At 43.0% G+C, this 18,293-nt stretch overlaps 1 protein-coding gene across 2 annotated transcripts in view; it reads right to left on the bottom strand.

Moving 5' to 3' along the window:
• The window catches only part of LOC141797710 (rho guanine nucleotide exchange factor TIAM1-like), a 48,173-nt gene that overhangs the window by 8,266 nt on the left and 21,614 nt on the right, over nucleotides 1–18,293 (bottom strand). For both annotated transcript variants that reach the window (XM_074679348.1, XM_074679349.1), the window contains exons 2-15: nucleotides 16,772–16,863; nucleotides 15,755–16,676; nucleotides 14,444–14,900; nucleotides 13,907–14,079; nucleotides 13,512–13,736; nucleotides 12,033–12,218; nucleotides 10,814–10,960; nucleotides 10,656–10,730; nucleotides 10,300–10,470; nucleotides 8,845–8,949; nucleotides 8,300–8,381; nucleotides 7,974–8,060; nucleotides 5,690–5,902; nucleotides 5,161–5,261 (exon numbers count right to left, since the gene is read on the bottom strand). In XM_074679348.1, the coding sequence (XP_074535449.1) occupies nucleotides 5,161–5,261; nucleotides 5,690–5,902; nucleotides 7,974–8,060; nucleotides 8,300–8,381; nucleotides 8,845–8,949; nucleotides 10,300–10,470; nucleotides 10,656–10,730; nucleotides 10,814–10,960; nucleotides 12,033–12,218; nucleotides 13,512–13,736; nucleotides 13,907–14,079; nucleotides 14,444–14,900; nucleotides 15,755–16,666 (2,934 nt within the window). In that variant the 5' untranslated portion in view covers nucleotides 16,667–16,676; nucleotides 16,772–16,863. The remainder of the gene's footprint in view (nucleotides 1–5,160; nucleotides 5,262–5,689; nucleotides 5,903–7,973; nucleotides 8,061–8,299; nucleotides 8,382–8,844; nucleotides 8,950–10,299; nucleotides 10,471–10,655; nucleotides 10,731–10,813; nucleotides 10,961–12,032; nucleotides 12,219–13,511; nucleotides 13,737–13,906; nucleotides 14,080–14,443; nucleotides 14,901–15,754; nucleotides 16,677–16,771; nucleotides 16,864–18,293) is intronic.

Genomic DNA, 18,293 nt, shown 5'->3' with positions numbered 1-18,293 from the left:
GAAAGGATCTGACAGACCACACACTTAACAAGATTTATTATTCCACAGGAGGTGATACATAAAGGGTTATCTGGTGAAGTTTTACAAAGCAAATATTCACAACTACAAAACAGGAAGCACTAGCCGCCTCTGATGGAACAGGGTGCACAGCACAGCACAGTGCTGAGAGGTCTCTGGTTGGTAATATGAGGGTTTTATAGGCTAGACAAAAGCAATTTATTCTGTTGCACCTACAGGCTCCCTCTGAGAATAATAAAAACAAAGCCTCCACACAGCAGGAGAAGGTGGACCATTATCATCCTCAAACAAAAAATAATCTTAATTAAAATCTGAGAAACACGTTTTCATCAAAGCGTCTAAAAGCAAAGCAGCTTTGTTTTTATATTAGAGAATTAAAAAGGCCATGAGTGATGCAAGTTCAAACACAGAAAAGCAGGTGATCAATAAAAGCGCCTGACCTTTGGATGTTGCTCTTTTAAGAACACAATGGAGGCAAAAATTCAGCAGACACAAATGCACAACACACAGGAGGAACTTCCTGTTCTCCAGTGTCAGTCACGCATCTTCTCATGCAGCTCTGCAAGACGCGACGGTTATCATCATTGTTATCTAATCAGACAGACACATCCATATGTGAGGCACGACAGCAATTTGTCTCCCTAGACAATGCTCCAGAAATAATCAGGCTGCTCCCCTGATCAACACATGAACAGGGAGGTGCGCTGCTGGATGGCAGTGTAATTGTGCAAATGCAATTTAAAACATTTACCGCCTCAATTTCAGCTCAATTTATGGCAAAGAGAGCTGCTGAGATGAGCATTCTGACAACTTTTGCGTTGATTAAAATCATAATCCCTTAATCTCCATCACAACCGTTTGGATGTAGAGTGGGTTTTATAAGTTGCGTGACAAAGAGCTTCCTCTCCTCCAACAAAAATCCTTCATGTATTTTCTGGTAATGTGGAGAACAAAACAGCTTTAGGGTTAAGAGGCATCAATATGGTTGACTGGATTTTCTGTCCTCGAAAAAAAGAGAAGAGGGAGTGAAATCTGTAAATGAATCAAAATTCATTTCATCAGCACAGTTATACAACTGAGCTCAGCCTGAGCCTGATGAGAAAAAGTCACAGTTCAGTGATACTCTTCACAACCACAATCCACACTCATTAACAGTATGACAGCTCTGCAAGCGTGGATGGTTATGACATGGCAGGGGGAGAACAGAAAAGGGTTGCAGAGAGAGTGAGCATTACGTAGATGGAGACTGTCATGTGTAAAACCATGAAGAGCGTTTCTTCTAATAAACAAAACATGCCTTTTAAACTGTTTCCAACTTATGAGATGACAAAGTAGAAATGGTTTCACATCATCCCCCCTGAAACTAAAATCAGCTTCAGATTATAGCACACTGTAAGTCGCGGTCTCTGCAGAAATGCTCCCTCCGGTTTGACAAAGTGGAGTCACTCCTACATGCAGTGTTTTGTTTTGCATCCTGTGGAGCACTTCACTCATTATGGGGCATCTCTGCAACACAGTGATGACTCACAGCTACCTGTTGTCTGTCAGGTACAGCCAAGAGGATGTGAGACACAAACATTGAGTGAAATAAACCACAACAACCCGCCATCTATCACAGCGGTGCCGAGAGCCCGCCAGGTAACGGAAAAAGGTACAAGGAAGGAGTCTCACCAGATGAAGCATGTCATAGACGGAGTCTGAGGAGCGCTTGCTGTGTTTGCTCCACTTCAGGACGGACATAGCCAGGTGAAGGTTGACAGTCAGCGCCAGGTCAAGTGCTGGAGGAAAATTGACTCCAAGCTCTGGACAGAATCAAGTCTACTCTGTGCCTCTCCGATACATTTCTGATCCCTGTTGTCCTCCCTCTGTTCTAAAAGAGGAGAAGGTGCTGTGGTGCTTGTGATGAAGGATGAGTGAAGCTGCTCAGCCTCCTACTCTCCGCCCACCAGCGCTTACAGCCTCCCAACTCCCCTTCTTTTCGCCTTCAGAGTCTGCTATAGTTCTGCTGCCGTCCTCACTCACTCCCCCTCTCCCATCCCTCCTTCTCTCTCCCCATCTCTCTGTCTCTCCTCTACAGGCTGGGGAAACTCAGGCACACAGTGTGAGTGTGAAGATCTGGCCAACTCCAGCAGCAATGTAAATGAGTCTTGATAATCCTCCAGACCGGGGCAAAGCGAGGGAGCAGGAGAGTCTCCTTCTCAAGGTTGCAGCGTAGCCGGATTGGCTGGGTGAGCAAAATTGCAGTGGAATATAAATGTAGGGTTTCAGGAATGAGAAGAGTAGGGGGCTGCAAGGAGGAAAGCTACACCAGGGTGAGTGTGGGTACCAGTGGCAGGGGAGCTTTTGCACTAAATAAAAAGAAGAGTTGGAAATCAAAGGATGTACAGCTTGCGTGCAGTTTCCTTGTTAGGAGACATAAAAATAAACCTCATTTTATCACAGCTTTAGTTTCCTTTGCTATCTCACAAGATACAGAAGCTTGTGTAACAAAATGTTGGGAAAAGCACACCAGACACTGCTACAAAAATAAGGGCACAGATTTTACCACACAGTGCTGTGGCGGTAATTTGTGCACAGCAGAGAGCTGACTGGTTCCCTAAACTAAAACTTTTCTTCAGTTGCCTTGTCCTCTTGTCCACTGAGCTCACAGCCGGCTAACAGTTTCTTCTTCTTTGATGAGTTTTCTCACTGTAGCTGGTATGAGCCAGAGCCAAATGTGAAGTCTGGAGAGGAGTCTTTGCTCGAAATGTCTGGCAACATTTTCTGGCAAATAACCTCTGAAACTACCCGCAGTTCTGGCCTAAATCATTGGAACATGTGGCATATTTAAGAGGTTTCAGATGTTTGTGTTGAATTTGCCATTAAAACACCAAACAACAAAAACATGAAATATCTACAAAGTTGTTATTATGTCATTATGATCTATACAACATGGAATCCATCCATAATAAGGAGATTTGGCTCATTCTCCTTATAGAAAGAAATATATAACATATATTTTATGAAATATTGAAAATGTTGCAAATGATGGACTGACCACCTCAAGTTGCAGAAAGCATGACATAACATTAGTGTTGAAGTATTTAGGAAGCATTTTTTACTCTAGGTTTGAAGCCTTGGGGAGGCAGTGATGTTGTCGGCAGTGGGGGGAAGATCACATGCTCGTTTAGTGAAGTTCCGCGAGTAGAAATGTGACCCCCGGTGTACTAACAACATCCAATCATTAAAATTGGATAAATAACATAAGGCTTTTTAGTCTTTTAGATTAAAAAAAAAAAGATGTAGACCTAATTTATGGGAGAGGGAACTTTCAGTTACTCCCGCTGTGATCTGGCGCTGTATGGAAAATAAAAATTAACTTGACTTCCGGGGCATGGTGCCCCCCCTGTATAATGGTAGGGGAAACACTGGGAAGTATATTGATACTGTGCCAGAGACATGTGCTGCTGTAACTGCTAGAAAAGGTGGACAAGCCAAGCATTAAAGTTAAAAGTGGAAAAAAACTATAGACTGTATAAAACATGGACGTAGTCTCGCCAACATCACCTTTGAACCAGGCTGTAAATAGGTTAATTTCTGCTTTGAAAATGGCTTTTTTTGGCTTGCTGTGTATGTGACTTTGGCTACTTCCTGAGCCAGCCTCAAGCGAACACTCTAGAAACAGCAGATTTAAGCACTTCCTCATTATCTCATATTCTCAGACCCAAAGTTGCCGCTTGATAAAAACAGACGGACTCACTTCATTTGATGTTTGTTGCGATCAGAGCAACCATGTGCATGTTTCATGATAGGGATTTGGAGGCAAAAAAGGTCAAAACTTCAGAATCTGTCAGGTGTTCAAACCATTTTGACCACCACTTTAAATCTTCCCAGACAAATTATAAAGTAAGTTATATTTTATTTTCAGCTCTTTGACTTTTGACTGGGGATGTTCAATACCACTTTTTTTCAGACCTATAGTGGTACGAGCACTTCCTCCTGGGCACTCACCGATACTGTATACTGATACCACACTAGTACTTTGTATACATAGAATTTCAATTCACAATAACACAATATTTTGAACAAAGACGGCAAACCTCTCTCTAAGTTAACCTTTTTTAACAAAAGTGTAAAATAAAACTAACAACTGTCAGAGTTTTTGTGTTTTTTTGAATAAACTGAAGTGCAAAATAAAACGCTTTAGCTGTTAACTCCTGCTGGTTAATTCATGTAGTCTGAACCATATCTGACAAATATTTGCCATGGTGTTTAACTGTAGTATGGGTAGGCTTCACGAGTATCGATACCTTGAGAAAAGGCTGGTATCAGCCTGATACTGATAACAGTACTAGCCCATCCCAATTTTTGTTTGAGTGATGTAAAAATGTGTCTCTTTATTCTGTTGTATGAGGGTTTGTTGACTGATCCCTGACCTATAATTACTACATTTCAAGTCAACAAAACTTTGTTAGAAGTTAACTAAAAGTTTTTAAAAGAGTCCAAGAGATCAAGCTTCAGAAAAAATGTCTCTAGGCATTAATAGACTAATAGACAATTATTGTTACACTAATGATGTGAACAGTACACATACTAAAAAAAGTAAGCTGACAAACTCAGGATTTGCTAGTTATGAAAAAAAAATTAGAAAGTTGAGAAAAGCTTGAATAACTTTTGTGTAAATAGCTGGTCTACTTTTATTGTTTCACAGACCCTGCAGGGTGTTGATTTGATGTTCAATTATCTTATAATTCTTAAAGGCCTCATTATGCAACTACAAGCCAGCTTTATTCAAATCCACCCATCGCTGGTCTTTAGATTTCAGGCAGATACTCCTCAGTAATGTAAGTGTATGTTTTTTATCCCTACTCTGTAAGAAGCTTTTTAATGTGTTAAAACAGCTGTTTGTCGTTAAAGGGAAAAAAATGTCATCAGTTTTTATGGAGGGGCTGCTCATACCTGGATTATACGAACACTGCTTGTCTTTTATAACAAGACAAAATTAGCCGGTAACAGATGGTGCTTGAAACCATGCAGTCGTTTTTAAGTGCTTTTACAACAATATCACAGAGCTGAGGGGGATGCAGTGAAGGACGAAAAGAGTAAACAAGCTCAGGAGCCAGCACATGAAGCGTTCTCACTAATAACAAAATGAGCTCTTACCTTTCTGCACTCATCAAACTCACTGAAGATCTCAGAGTCGTCGTCCAGGCTGTCTCCTGAGCTCTCCAGCAGCAGGCCCACGCCGTCATCCAGAATCTCCTCTGAAACAGGAGAGAGTTCAGACTGAGACCCCTCACACTGACTCAACCTCAAATGAGATAAATGCTTTTTTTCAAAGCCAATTATTCTCGCGTTGTCAATTAAATTAAGTTTTGAGACCTTTCATAAAAAAATGTTGACCTTATCAAAGTGCTTCACCAGGTTGGTCTGAAACAGTGCTGAGATCCTTCCATGCTGACTAATTAACACCCTGTAGAGTCACTCTGTGTGCATAAATTAAACTGGAGTCACTAAAGACACCAGAAGATATCTGAGGAAAGGGAATCTCAGAGCCTGACAACTGCCTCTATTTTCTTTCAGATCCATTTGGTATCATTTGGTACAAACCGACTACAGCCAGCTGGCTTCACAAAGATGACCACGCTGTGAGCTGTTGATGCTTTCAGACTGGGATTCTGAAGTCTCTTACCTTGGCTCTGAGAGAAGATGTCTGTGTAGAGGTCTTCCTCTGCGTCTGAGCGGCGTGGGGGCAGGTAGCAGAGCTGACGCCGGTCAACAGAAGGAAGGGTGTTGACCGTCAAAGCAAGCGAGGCTTGTGAAAACGCTGCTTTCATGTCGGAGAAGTTGAGACTGTGAGAGTCTTTTCCATTCAGCTGAAGTATTTCATCTCCTGCGTTTAAACCTGGGAAGAGGGGAAACCATCTGATGTGATACAACTCTCTACCTGATGTACACTTAACAGCATCAAGTTTCTGCATGCACCTATGAGAAGGCTCCAAAGAAATCGGTCATTTTCATCATGATACAAACAGGTCATTTAAAGGGGCTGTGAGGAGTTTGAAAGTGATCTTGAAAAAGTCTCCCTCTAGATATATGCCTATATGTAATCCACACTTTAAAATGAGATTATCAGCACCAATATTGCAGGTTACAGCTTATTTTAAATTGCTAATTCTTAGCTTCCAGTTCGCGTCAACCAGGACAGGATTGATTTCAGCACGTCTAGGTCTCTATGACAACACCATGCCGGCTGACAAAGTTTAGTAGTGAGAAGATATAAAACACAGAGATCTGTGTTTTTCTTTGCTAAAAATGATTTCTATGACTAATTTTGTAGTGATGGTGGAGCCTAACTGTCAGACAGAAAAAGGACAGAAGAGCAGAAGAAAGCTAGGAGAGTGATCAAGGGGCAACATCTGGTTAGTAAAAATGAAGCCTATGCAGAAGTGCTAAAAGTTGCTGTTTATTGAGAATCCGCTTGAGGCTGGCTGCAGAAAGACCAGAAGTAACATATACACCCAGCTTTAAAAACTGACTTTTATGGCAATATAAAGCATATTTACAGCCTGGTTCAAAAACGGATTGGGTCTGAAATGCTTATTTAACTAACAGCACACATTGTATGGTGAGTGAATTTTTTCTAACCTCGACAGTTTAGAAGTTAGTAGGATTGTTTTATTGTCCAATCAGAGACACAGCTCAGGTCACGTGACTGCTGGGCGCCCTGTAGCAGTTCCAAAAGAAACTCACAGCTGGTGTCATGTCTAATGTGGCTGCATCCGCAGATTGGCTTCATTTCACGGTTCCAAGGACAGATGGGTGACGTTGCCGATGCTACGTCCATGTTTTATACAGTCTATGAGAGTGATACAGTGCGAGCTAAAGGCTAATTAGCCTGTAGTTCGGCCCCACAGTCCAGTCAGCAGTTATTCTGCAGTGGTCTGTTCAAACTTGAGAGTCTATCAATAAAATGAAGAGTGAGGTTACATTAGCTCTGCTTGGTAGATGACTGGCAGGATGTAGCTAACCAGGATGTAGCTAACCAGGATGTAGCTAACCAGGATGTAGCTAACCAGGATTCACTAACGTTACACATTACAGACATCCTACATATCACATTATCCTACAGACATGTCAGAGCACTGTGCTGCCGATAGCGCTACATATAGCCGGCTGCCACAACATTTACTCGTTGTCACGTTTCATACCGTAGCACTACGTAACTGTACCGATAAGTCCCTTTCCTTAGCGCACTGTATCCAGTAAAAAGTTGTTTTGAACAAAGAAAATTTGTTTTGACCTGATCTCCTTTTGATTCAAAAGCAAACACACGCCTCACTAAAAGTAATTTACGACAGTGTGATCTCTGGGCCAGACTCTGGCTGAGACTCTGGGCCAGAAGGTGGCAAGGGAGTGCAATTAAAACAGATCCTCCTCATAGCATCTTTAACAAAAAGGAGACCATGTGATAAAGATTCATTATCATATCTTTTCTATCTTTTTTATCCTTTCTCCCACTTTTTGACCCACTTCCCTGTTCCCTGTAAGCAGGTGTTTCACTTCCAGCTGCAAAGCATCACTGCTCTTTCTGCCCTAAGACCATCTCCAGCATCCTATTTGACATCGCTCAACCTTGCAGTCCATCCTCATCGCTGTGATGTGAAGCAGCTGCGGTGAGGTATTGAATTCATTGTGGTCCTTCACAAAGGCCAGTAAGAGGCACTGTGGTTATGATTATAGTAATCAACGCCCTTGAGATCTGCTGTGTTCTCTGAAACCATTCCTGCCTATTGAAAAAAACATGCACTAATGCATCTCTAAAGCAAAAAGGGGGCTTTTGACCTCCATGTGAAATAAATGTGTTAAGACAACATGTAAAGAAGGGAAGGCGGCTAATATTTTCTCATCACTTCACAGGCAGATTTAGTGTGTTTGAAGGGAGTTTTGTTAATGGATATAAAAGGGAGATGTACCTTTGGCGAATGCTAATCCGCCAGCCTTCACATCAGTGATGTAGAGCTGCTGTACTCCATCCTCCTCTACCACTGAGATGGAGAAACCTGGAGGAGGGAAGGAGAGGAGGAGGATGAGAGAGAAGGGTGAGTCTTTTATAAAACACATCAGAGAGATTTGTGAAGTACAAATGGGAATAGTCTGTCTAGGTAAAAGAAAAGCATTTTACTGTCAGCAGCATCACATGTTCGTTTACACCTTTCTGACCGTGCAACAGTTCAAACAGACATCAAACAACAACTGTCGTCACAAAAACATGAAACAGTAAAATTCAAAAGCTTCCTACCATATCCAATCATGCAGGATTCATCTCTGTCAAACTGGATTACTTTTGTTATTTTGGAGCAGAGCTCGATTTCTTTGTAAAGCTGTGAAGAACAAAAAAGAAGTTATTATATAAATCATAAAACAGCGGCCTACTTTCATTTCTGCTCTGGTGGGTGGGTTTCTGACAGAGTGGAGAAAGAGCGTTAATTTTCTGTTTCATTAGACAAAGCAGCGCCAACAGTCTTTGTGCCAGATGTTCTGTGATGTGTCATGATTTCATGATGTTAATACAAAAGTAACTACACATACTGTTTATTAAGTCTCTCTATGAGCAGAGTTATAATTTGTTGCATTGTCCTCTCAGGCTTTTCCCCCAAGAACACATTTGAAATCAAAAGGATAAAAATACAAGAACTTATCAATAATTCACAACAATGATGCTCTTGTGGTTTCTTTCACATTGTGAGTTTTCACAAAACTACTGCTACTGTTTTACATCTTTTTTTCAGCCTTGATGATCTTAAAAAGTCAAACATATTGTAAATCATGCAAGTGGTGACGTACCAGGTCGCACACATCTTCTTCTGGTTTGGGAATGTAGAATTGCACTTGGTTTTCGATAAGGAGTTTGAGTCGCAGGTAGTGCTTCATGGGATCTAGCTGGTGAGCCTGTGAGGATGAGAGGTTTGACGGCTTAGACATGTCAGCTGCTTATCAGTCATACTTTACTTGAGTCAATATATTCTAGCTGACTTTTTCCTTCCACTCCTTACATTTTCAGCCAAATATCTGTACTTTCTACTCTGCATAATTTAAAAATAGACTTGCTATGGTTGTTTCATTCCAACTTGTCATCGTTCAAAAAGACATACCAAAAACTGTAAAAACTTATCCTAAAATTACTAAAATTGCACCATCTGGAAAGAGTGAATTTAATTGTGGATGGATAAGATGTATAAATGTAATACTATTCCAACAGCCTAGTGGTTTGTATATGATCCATAAAACCTGCACATGACACAAGCCACGCCACACTTTAGCAAGGACATAACAGGTGTATGTAGTAACAATAATACATTTTATTTATAACACGCTTTTCATTTTTTGGAAAAGTACTACAAGAAAAGTTAAAAAGTTTTTTTTTTTTTTTTTTTAAATACTATTGTAAGTTTAAAGCCTCTTTAAAGAGGAATGTTTGTATGGACGTATGTAGCATAGTATGAAGATGTCTGTGGCAGACTCAGGAGTGGGGATGAACTTTATGAACTTAAGCCCTCGTGGCACAGCCTAAAGGCCTTTGCACACCGACGGCCACGCAAAATTTGGAGACTTCATTTTCATTCTCTGCAGCTATTCTCCTGCAAATAATGTCTTTGTAATCATTGTCTTTGTAGCTTTTATGTCTTTTGTCTAAAGAAACAGGTGCTGGGACACAAACACAATTGATGTTGAATGTTTTGGTATGTAACTTGTCAAAGCGAGCTTTTTGATTGGTCGAATGTGTACTTGTCGCAAGCAAAACTTTAGAAATTCGACCTTGGTCCGTTCAGCAAAAGAATGTTGCTGGTGTGAAAGCTTGCATTGAAAAAAAAAAAAAACCTTGGTTCAAAGAAAAAAATGTGTGAAATATTTGCCCTAAATATGCATTTGGTGCGCAAAGGGCTAAAGCTTTTGACCTTAATGACATTTTTTCTCCCTTTAAGTTTCTTTTACTTTTATACTTTAAGTAGTTTTGAAACCAGTACTTTTACACTTTTACTTCAACTTCTTTTTTAAAGCCTAGTATTCAAGGTTCAACTTGGGTAATGAATGTGAATACTTTTGACGTCTCTGGTCAAGACTAACAAAGCTACTCGGATTGCATCCCAGCAGCAAGGTATTTTAAAAATGAAAAACTTTCCCACACTGAAATGATGTTTTGAGAGGCTCTGCAGTGTCTCGTACTGCCTTTGTCATGCAAACATTGACGGAGTGAAACGTGAACCTCAGGTCAAGTCATTCCAGGTCGGGTGGTGTTACCTTGCAAATGGTTTCCAGGACGCACAGCGCAGACTCCCCCGGCTGAATGATGGTCAGCACTGGCTGGTCGTTTGGTAGACACACCCAGGAGGGGGTGAGGTGATTGGAGGCCCACAGGTCGCTTTCTGTGTTCGGCCGTGGAAAGCTTTTCACAGTTCCATCCTCACTTTTCTTCAAAGACAGAAAAAAAGACTTTGAGAACGAAACATCACCACTATCATTGTGCGAAACAACTCCTGTGTAAGAGGCTGCTGTCTGGATGGATGGTTTCATTTTGTAGTTCAGTCAAAACCTCCTTCTTTGTTTGACCTACACCTCTCTATCAAACATATGCCAACACAATAATTCCTCCGTACCGTGTGCTCCTTGGCAGGATCAAGAAACTCCCCCTCGAGAGGCTTTTTCACTGGCTGGTTGCCGTCAGCAAAGACCTGTTGGGACAAAAGGTTTTAACCAAAACAGTGCTTTGTTTTTAAAATTTAAAAGTTTAAATAAACCCCTTGGTCTCACAGACCTGGTTGATGCTGGGATGAGCTTTTGTTTTCTTCTTCGAGGTAGTGTCCAGACCCCAGAGAGACGAGAACCTGCTCTTGCGCTTGCTGCAGGATCGTGACACGGCCTGTGTTCGCCTTCGCACTCCGGTCTCTGTGCGGGCTGCCACCTGCAAAAACACAACAACTCAGTCAGAGATGAAGAGGCTAAATGAGGGACGGACGACCTTCTCTTTGACCTCAGATCACTTCTTGACATTTCACTTTTTGATACAGGAAACAAGAGCATGAACTTAGCCTCACACACCATACAAATAACAGAAAAAATACACAAATGGAGCAAAAAGGCATCCTTTACTTATTTATTTACTAATCTCTTGGGTCATGTATTATATAGAGTTAAGAGATGTAGAACTGCCATGTCTGTTTCACACACAAGCCCTGCAGATTTTTACACAACATGGCATTTCTAGGCGAGTGAAATGTGCAAAAGCAGGGCAAAAGGTCCAGTGAAAAGAGCTGATGTAGGCACTGAGGACTCAGCATGCTCTTTATTTAACCTCTGTTTTGATTTGTCAACCCTCCCCTGCTGCTTTCGGACACTGGCTTCTGGACATGATCATGTGAGCAGGGATGTGCAAATTTTCGTAAAACGGTAGAAAAGATCAAAGAAGAAGAGGATGGAGCTGTTTGATGCTTTCTTTAGTCTGATGTCCCACTCGGCTATCTCTTACAGCTCGAACACCCACCTGCTTCACAGCCTGCGTTGGTGGTGCAGGAGAAAGTGCATCAATGATCTGAGAACCCATCTCTAAAAATTGAATACACGTTTTCCTGTACTACAAGTGCTTTTAGCTGTGGAGTGTATAACCTCCAAACTGGAGTGGGAGGAAAAAATAAAACGGAGCCAAAGCTTGTATAAAGCTGCCCTGCATGAGACCCCGCCTCCAAAACAGCTCTCAGTTTGGGAAGTGTTACTACGACATGTACAAGCTCCTGGAATAGACTGCCCTGTCAGAGGAACATGATACTTTTATTATGTTTTATAGAAAAGGGGAGTTTTTCAGCTTGACATGGCAGTGTAGGGTTTAATCTCTTTAATGTTACAGTTTAAGTAGCTCAATTTTAGGATTGATTCCATTCATAATCTTATTAGTAAAGGCTTATGGAGAGCATAACATGTTAATAAATGCAGATAAGATGTCCTTTTACAAACGTGAAACTTATAGAAGTTATATTTACCAGTGCATGGAAAGAGGAGACAGAGAAGATACCCAGGCGGCCCATTGCCAGCTTGGTGGGACGAGATGCAAAGGCCAGGAGCCGTTTGGGGTTGGGAAGCTCACCCCCCTGAAGACTGGCCAGGTAGCATCTGTAGCGGAACAGATCCATGTGAAACTGCTCCAGGTTTTGCTCCCAGAGGAAGATCTGCAGAATTAGGAGGAAACAACAGCACATCCAGTTAAGTGTCCATTAAGGCTTCTGCTGGTCCAACATGGTGCATCTCTCTCTAAGGCTTGGTGTTCACTGGGGCAGTGGAGCAGGACATTGTGATTATGAACTGGGCCGTCCCCTCCCAATCATGGTGTCACTCTGGAGTTTGGAAGAGGCAGCCAGCACCACGGTGGAGGACTCTGCATCACTGCCAAGAAACCCAGAGACGAGGACGAAACAATACTGCACATTCACTGGCAGACAGGGGCTGGGAGCGTTGAAGCCTTCCAAGGAGCGAGCCTATATCCATTCAGCCCTGCACAATGTGAAACCTGACGCTGCCAAACAGAACTGCTCCAACTAGTCACTACCTAACCCACGAAACAAAGGCCATTTGATCTGGCCTCTCTGTAAACAGTCCCATTGAAGACAATAGGAGCTTTGCAATTACGTGAGAGAGTGGCAGGCATCCACTCTGTGCCAACTCCATACCATGAAAACAAGATGTAACCTGTGCAGCCTCAGGGATGGAACCTCAGATATTTGTTACTTTATTAAGAACTAGCTTACCTGGTAAGTGGATTTGAAGTTGATCTCAGCACTGATCTCCTACTTTATGAAGTTTGAAAGTTTGAGTGACAGTCGGAAACACCAGCAGGAGGCTGATAGCAAGAACTTGTGTTGATTAATTACTTCACAAGTGTTTCTGATACTTAACTTAATTGTTCTTGACATTACCGTTGTAGCTTAGCTGAAGTTGCTCAGAAAAGTTACCAGACTGAATAAGTGTGCAACACAAGGATGGCTGTGACAAATATCTGGCCTGGTCAGGAAACCTAAACTAATTTTAAATAACTTGTCCAGCTACAGATTTTTTTTTCTTTTTTTACCTCCGCCAAGGAGGTTGTGTTTTGGGAGAGTTTATTTGTCTGTTTGTTTGTCTCTGAACAACATAACTCAAAAATTAACGAAGGGATCTTGAAGAAATTTTCAGGAAATATTCAAAATGGGATAAGGAAAAAGTTGTGAAACTTTGGAGGTGATCCAGCACCAAATTGTGGCAGATAGTCTGCTGAACGGGAGTATAACATTAAAGTCGGACTAAAGTGTCTCTGAGTGCTTTTCTAGTTTTGTCTTACAGTGATTGTGTGGGTGTTATTTCATGTTTATATTTACTGATATTAACATTGAGGAATATTTAGGATCACAAGCAGACTTAGTGTCAAATTTCAATCCACTTCTCTTCCCAAAATTCCAAACTGTTTTCACTGAACGCTGAAAACCTACCTGATCCAGTATCGTCTTCCTCTTCTTGGTGTCAGTAACCGCAGACAGCTGCATATCCCCCATCTTTTTCATCTTCTCATCCATGTCTATCTTCTGCTCTAGCTTTTTGATCTCGGCCCGGAGCAGGCGGACCGTGTCCTCTCTGTGGTGTTGGCGGGCGACAGTAGTGGCACATGCCGAGTGGATGGCTGTGATCCAGTTCTCCAGCTCCGTTTGGCTGCAAGTCTGCAAAAAGGTTGGAGGTTAAACTACAAACCAAAGGCTCTTTACTTGTGCAGTGATGATTCATGGTTAATTATAACAGAACATTAGACTTTAAATAGAGCAAACTGTGCAAACTGGGGACAAACAGCACAGAGGTCGAGCTTGTTGAATTGAGTGAGAATCCTCTTTACCTGAAACAGAAAAGCGTCTCCCAGGGAGTTGCTGAGACAGAACACAAAGTCCTTTTTGGGATGCTCTGGCACAGCCTGGACTATACTGCTCTCTACCCAGATAGCATGCTTTGGAATACTGTTGTTGTCTATTCCTGAACGACCATCTGTCTCGTAGAAGAAAAGAGTGCAACCTGAAATGTAAAGCAAGAACAGTCTCTTTAATACCTTGCAGAAAGGAAAAAGGGAAATTTGAACAGCATGTTTCTCCTCTCAACACAAGTTTGCTCAAGTAATTTAATTCTGCTCTCCAGTGGCCAACATTAAGAAGTGCAGCATGGTTGACTTATCAGTTAAAAAGTATCATGATAAGTACTGATTTGATTTAAGACCAGTCAAGTGCCATATTAACAAATAAGAGGGACTGGATAACGCTAGAATCAAAGGTAAGTTGATCAGATAAGTTGACATTAAATGAGGTTACGCAATTCTTGATCAAACATCATCAGATACACTAACAAAGTTGAGATGTAATGGACACATTAGGATTTTACAAACCTTTCAGGGAAACCCAGTAACTCTTCCACTTGCGCCGTGTGGCCGACTCCACTTTTTTGTTCTTTTTATGCACGAGGAAGTTCTTGACAGCGAGCCTGCCAGCTTTGCGCACCATTCCCTGGGCAACGCTAAGCAACGGGTCAGACTGGTAGGCGGAGCTCATCGTGCTCTGCTCATCACTCAGAGCTGACCCCGCCTCCTCCAAGCTCTCTGTCTGGCAGGAGCTCATCTCCAGCTCCTGACGGAAGTTCTCGTACACACCTTGCACGCACTCTCCTGCCCCGCCGCCGCTGCTGCTGCCACTGTCGCTGCCAGCGAACATGCTCCTGCCAGCTGCTGAGCAGACAGAGAAGGAGGCGGACATGGTCTTGTAGCGCCGGGACTGGTGCTCTGCCTCCACTGTCACCCCATCAATGCCGCTGTCATCGTACTCACTGCCCTCCCCGGCTGTGACATCCTGCGTTGGGTCAGAAGCACAAGACAGGTGAGATGGCATGGCTTTCAGGTTTTCTTCATCACAAGGAGGGAAAGCGGTCAGTTTTTAGTCTGTCTGACAACAAAACTGTCCGTGCAGGTGCAGGACAGAGCGGTTCTACAAAACTCAACATGTTGCAATGTGACAACAGAGGCCTAAAGTGAAGCCTTGATCCTAAATTTCTGCAAAGCATCTGCTGCTGTGGGAATACAGCCTGCCCTCTTTGTGCCATGGCAGGGTCTGTCCTCTTCCACCCACATGGCTGAAGGCTCCTGGGAGATGAAGGGGGCTACACCGAGCTTGGTATCTCCATCTGGTCACATGACCCAATCATGCGCTCCAGAATTCTATTCAGTTGGGCGGACGGTGCCCCGCAGTGACAGGGCCACCATACACGTTTTACTGTTACACTCTTCCACAGGCCTCCCCTCATTATCATAACAAAAGGCTGAGGCATTTCAAACAGGGAGTGACTTTAAGCTTCGCTTCCCCCCTCCTGTCACTGCAGTTCCTCTCCCAAGAAAAACAACAGATTCATCAGTAAACGACACATCACACCCTTCATTTAAGCTCCCTTTTTATACTTAAATTTGTCTGGGAGCTTGTTGTCTGTGAGAAGAATGCAGCACAGGAAATGCTCAGTCACAACAGGGGGTAAAGAAATGAGGGTGCATGCTTTTAGCAATGTCACCAGAGTAAATTCAGATTCTGCGCAGCTTTCAAAAAGAATCAGAAGGGAAATGACACAGATCAGGTATCCTGGTGTGTTAGATGTTTGTTCTGTATCTCTGACTTCTTAAAAGGAGATAATTCATGCTGCTTTATCAACATCTCACCTGTATCGTCTGCGCCCTCCTGCCTTGCATACTGGCACACATGGCAGCTTGGTGACCGCTCAGGCCCTCGGATAGGCAGTGTGACCGCCGACAGGGAAGCGTGTACGCACTGTAGGTGTTCCCATCCTCCTCTGATGGGGAGAGCATCTTATCATCCTCTCCCTCCCTGACAGCCCTGTTCCCATCATGCCACTTGGCGTAGCGGCGTTGGGCTTTCTGGCGGGCGTGGTTCTTCTGGCTGTAAAGTTCATCAAGGGAGTTGGCCCTGTCTGCTGAGTCTGTGGGACTGGACTGCAGGTGACCTTCACAGTCAGTGAAGTCCCTCTCGTTGGCCATGTCTATGATTTCCTCTGTGCTGGTCAGGTGCTCCTGACTGAGGTCGGACAGAGAAAACTCCAGGCTGTCGTCTCGCCACATGTCCGCGGACTTAGACCTCTTCTTCTTGAAGCTGATGGCCTCTTTAAGACCCTCCTGAGTCCTCTGAAGATACGTTACCTCACCAGTGTACAAATCATCATCATTCACCTCCTCTGCAGTGGGTCCGGGTAGAGTTACACGCATTGTGTTCATGTGCACCGACGGATTGGCAAGGTCATTGTGGAAGGACACAGGGCGCAGGTTCATGGCCACACGGTCCACCCAAATGGGACTACCAAAGTCTGGGAGCAAACTCGTCTCGTTAAACGGCTCCAGGCCATTGTCAGCAAGGGATTGTGGGATGCTTGGAGTGCTGCTGGAGCGTGTGCTCGTCTCAGAGTTTCTGTGCTCTATCTTCCCTGATGAAGCATGTCTGGAGCGCCTGGACTGTTTGTTGGAGATGCGAAGGGACCGAGACATGTGCTTGTGCGACAAGTAGCCATGTTCGTTTCCATAGAGGGTGTGATCCCCGTTCTGACTCTCGGCATTTCCCATAATTCACAGACTAAACAAAAGAAGACAAAAAGAAAAGAATATAACAGCAAACAGGGACAAACAGAGGATTGCTGGAAATACAAGAACGTCCGGATGTTGGCTTACCTGTTGGATCTTGTTAACTTTTTTGGCATTTTGTTTGTTTCTGGATTTTCAGAAAGTTTGGTCTTTCATCTTCAGGGGTGATCCACAAAGCACTGAAAAGAAAAAAGAGATCCAGGTAAGAAATCAAATTGAAATTCTTGCGATTGTGCCCCCAATTGTGTTTGATGCTTTAAAAAAATACTATTTGACATTTAAGACATCCACAACTAATGATGGTAAAGACATTTCATATCCACTGTTGCTTTTATTTATCTATTTATATTTCATATTCTCCAATATTTTGGGGATAAAAACTGTAAGTGATGACGAGAATGATGAGTCTGTTGCTCTGTAAGGACTTGCAGATTTACACAGTTGTGGCCTCTGATTTAATGTATGCCCGTCTACAAAGAGTGAAGTATTTCATAAGGGAATGGATGAAATGTAACTCAATACTGGATTGTATAGCTTCCTCCGCCCACTATAGACCACAAAGAGACAGCTAGATGAAAATAAAGCCATCATCTTGACAGAGGAAGTGATCCACTCAGGCTCTTTCAACATGCACAGGGGTTGTGTGAAGTGAAGGGGATGTAATGACAGTACGAGTACAGTGACAGCCTGACTGAACACGAGTTATTTAGAGCTGAACTGAACCATCCATGCTGTATTATTTTCTGTTCCCTGTCCCTGCATGGGAGAGGGCTGGGACAGGGGATAAGTTTGCACCAGGATGCACATTACCTGCCTTTAGGCTGGACATCCGGTTGAAAAAAAAGTCCAGTCCTCTGCCTGGGACTATTAACAGATGGGACAAGAGATTAACCATACTCATTGAGGCTGCTCCTCCTGATGTGCACTCTCTTTCTTTTAGCACAGACCCTTTGGGGGGTGCAGTGTTTTTGCGTGTGTAGCAGACTCAGATGAGTGGGAGCCCAACCCTCTGCTGCCGCTGCTGCTGCATGCACTCAGGCTTACTGTGAAGAGGGGCGTTACATAAACTGGAGCTGACCCCATTTCTCTACCTTATGCTGCCCCCCCTTTCCCCTCTTCATTCTGCTCACTCATCACCCCTCACTGGTGCTGCAATGCACAATATTTGACGTTGATGGAAGCCCACTTCTTCCATCTTACCTTCCAGTTTATTTCCTGCTTCGTTCTGTTCTCTTCTGAGGAGGAAAGAACAGGAAATAAAAAGGAAGGACAGAGCTTCAAAATGCCAGAGCAATCATCACAGGAAACGAGATCCACTGAGGGACACAAACATGCTTACAGATCAGACATCACACCAAAGACTCCTTCCAGGCTCGCCTGTAACCCTTCCTTGCAAAGTAGCTTTTATTTTTTCATAGGCTGGGGGTGAAAGTTTAATGCCTCTGCAGATGTCATCTCTGGAGGGAAAAAGCTTTCCTGTGTGGCCCGGAGTAAAATAAAAACCCATGAAAAGGTTTTTCACAGGTTTTACAGTACGCATTAAGGATTAAATTTCAGCTATTTATAGAAAAGCTTTAATATGTTGCTCTGCTGGGTCTGCTAATGTTCT

This window comes from Halichoeres trimaculatus, unplaced genomic scaffold (genome assembly GCF_033239565.1).
Source record: "Halichoeres trimaculatus isolate MK-OKI-2021-1 unplaced genomic scaffold, fHalTri1.1 fHalTri1_scaffold_9, whole genome shotgun sequence".
NCBI lineage: Eukaryota > Metazoa > Chordata > Actinopteri > Labriformes > Labridae > Halichoeres > Halichoeres trimaculatus.
Note: the sequence above shows the minus strand (reverse complement) of the source record. Positions and strands in the feature narration are given on the sequence as shown.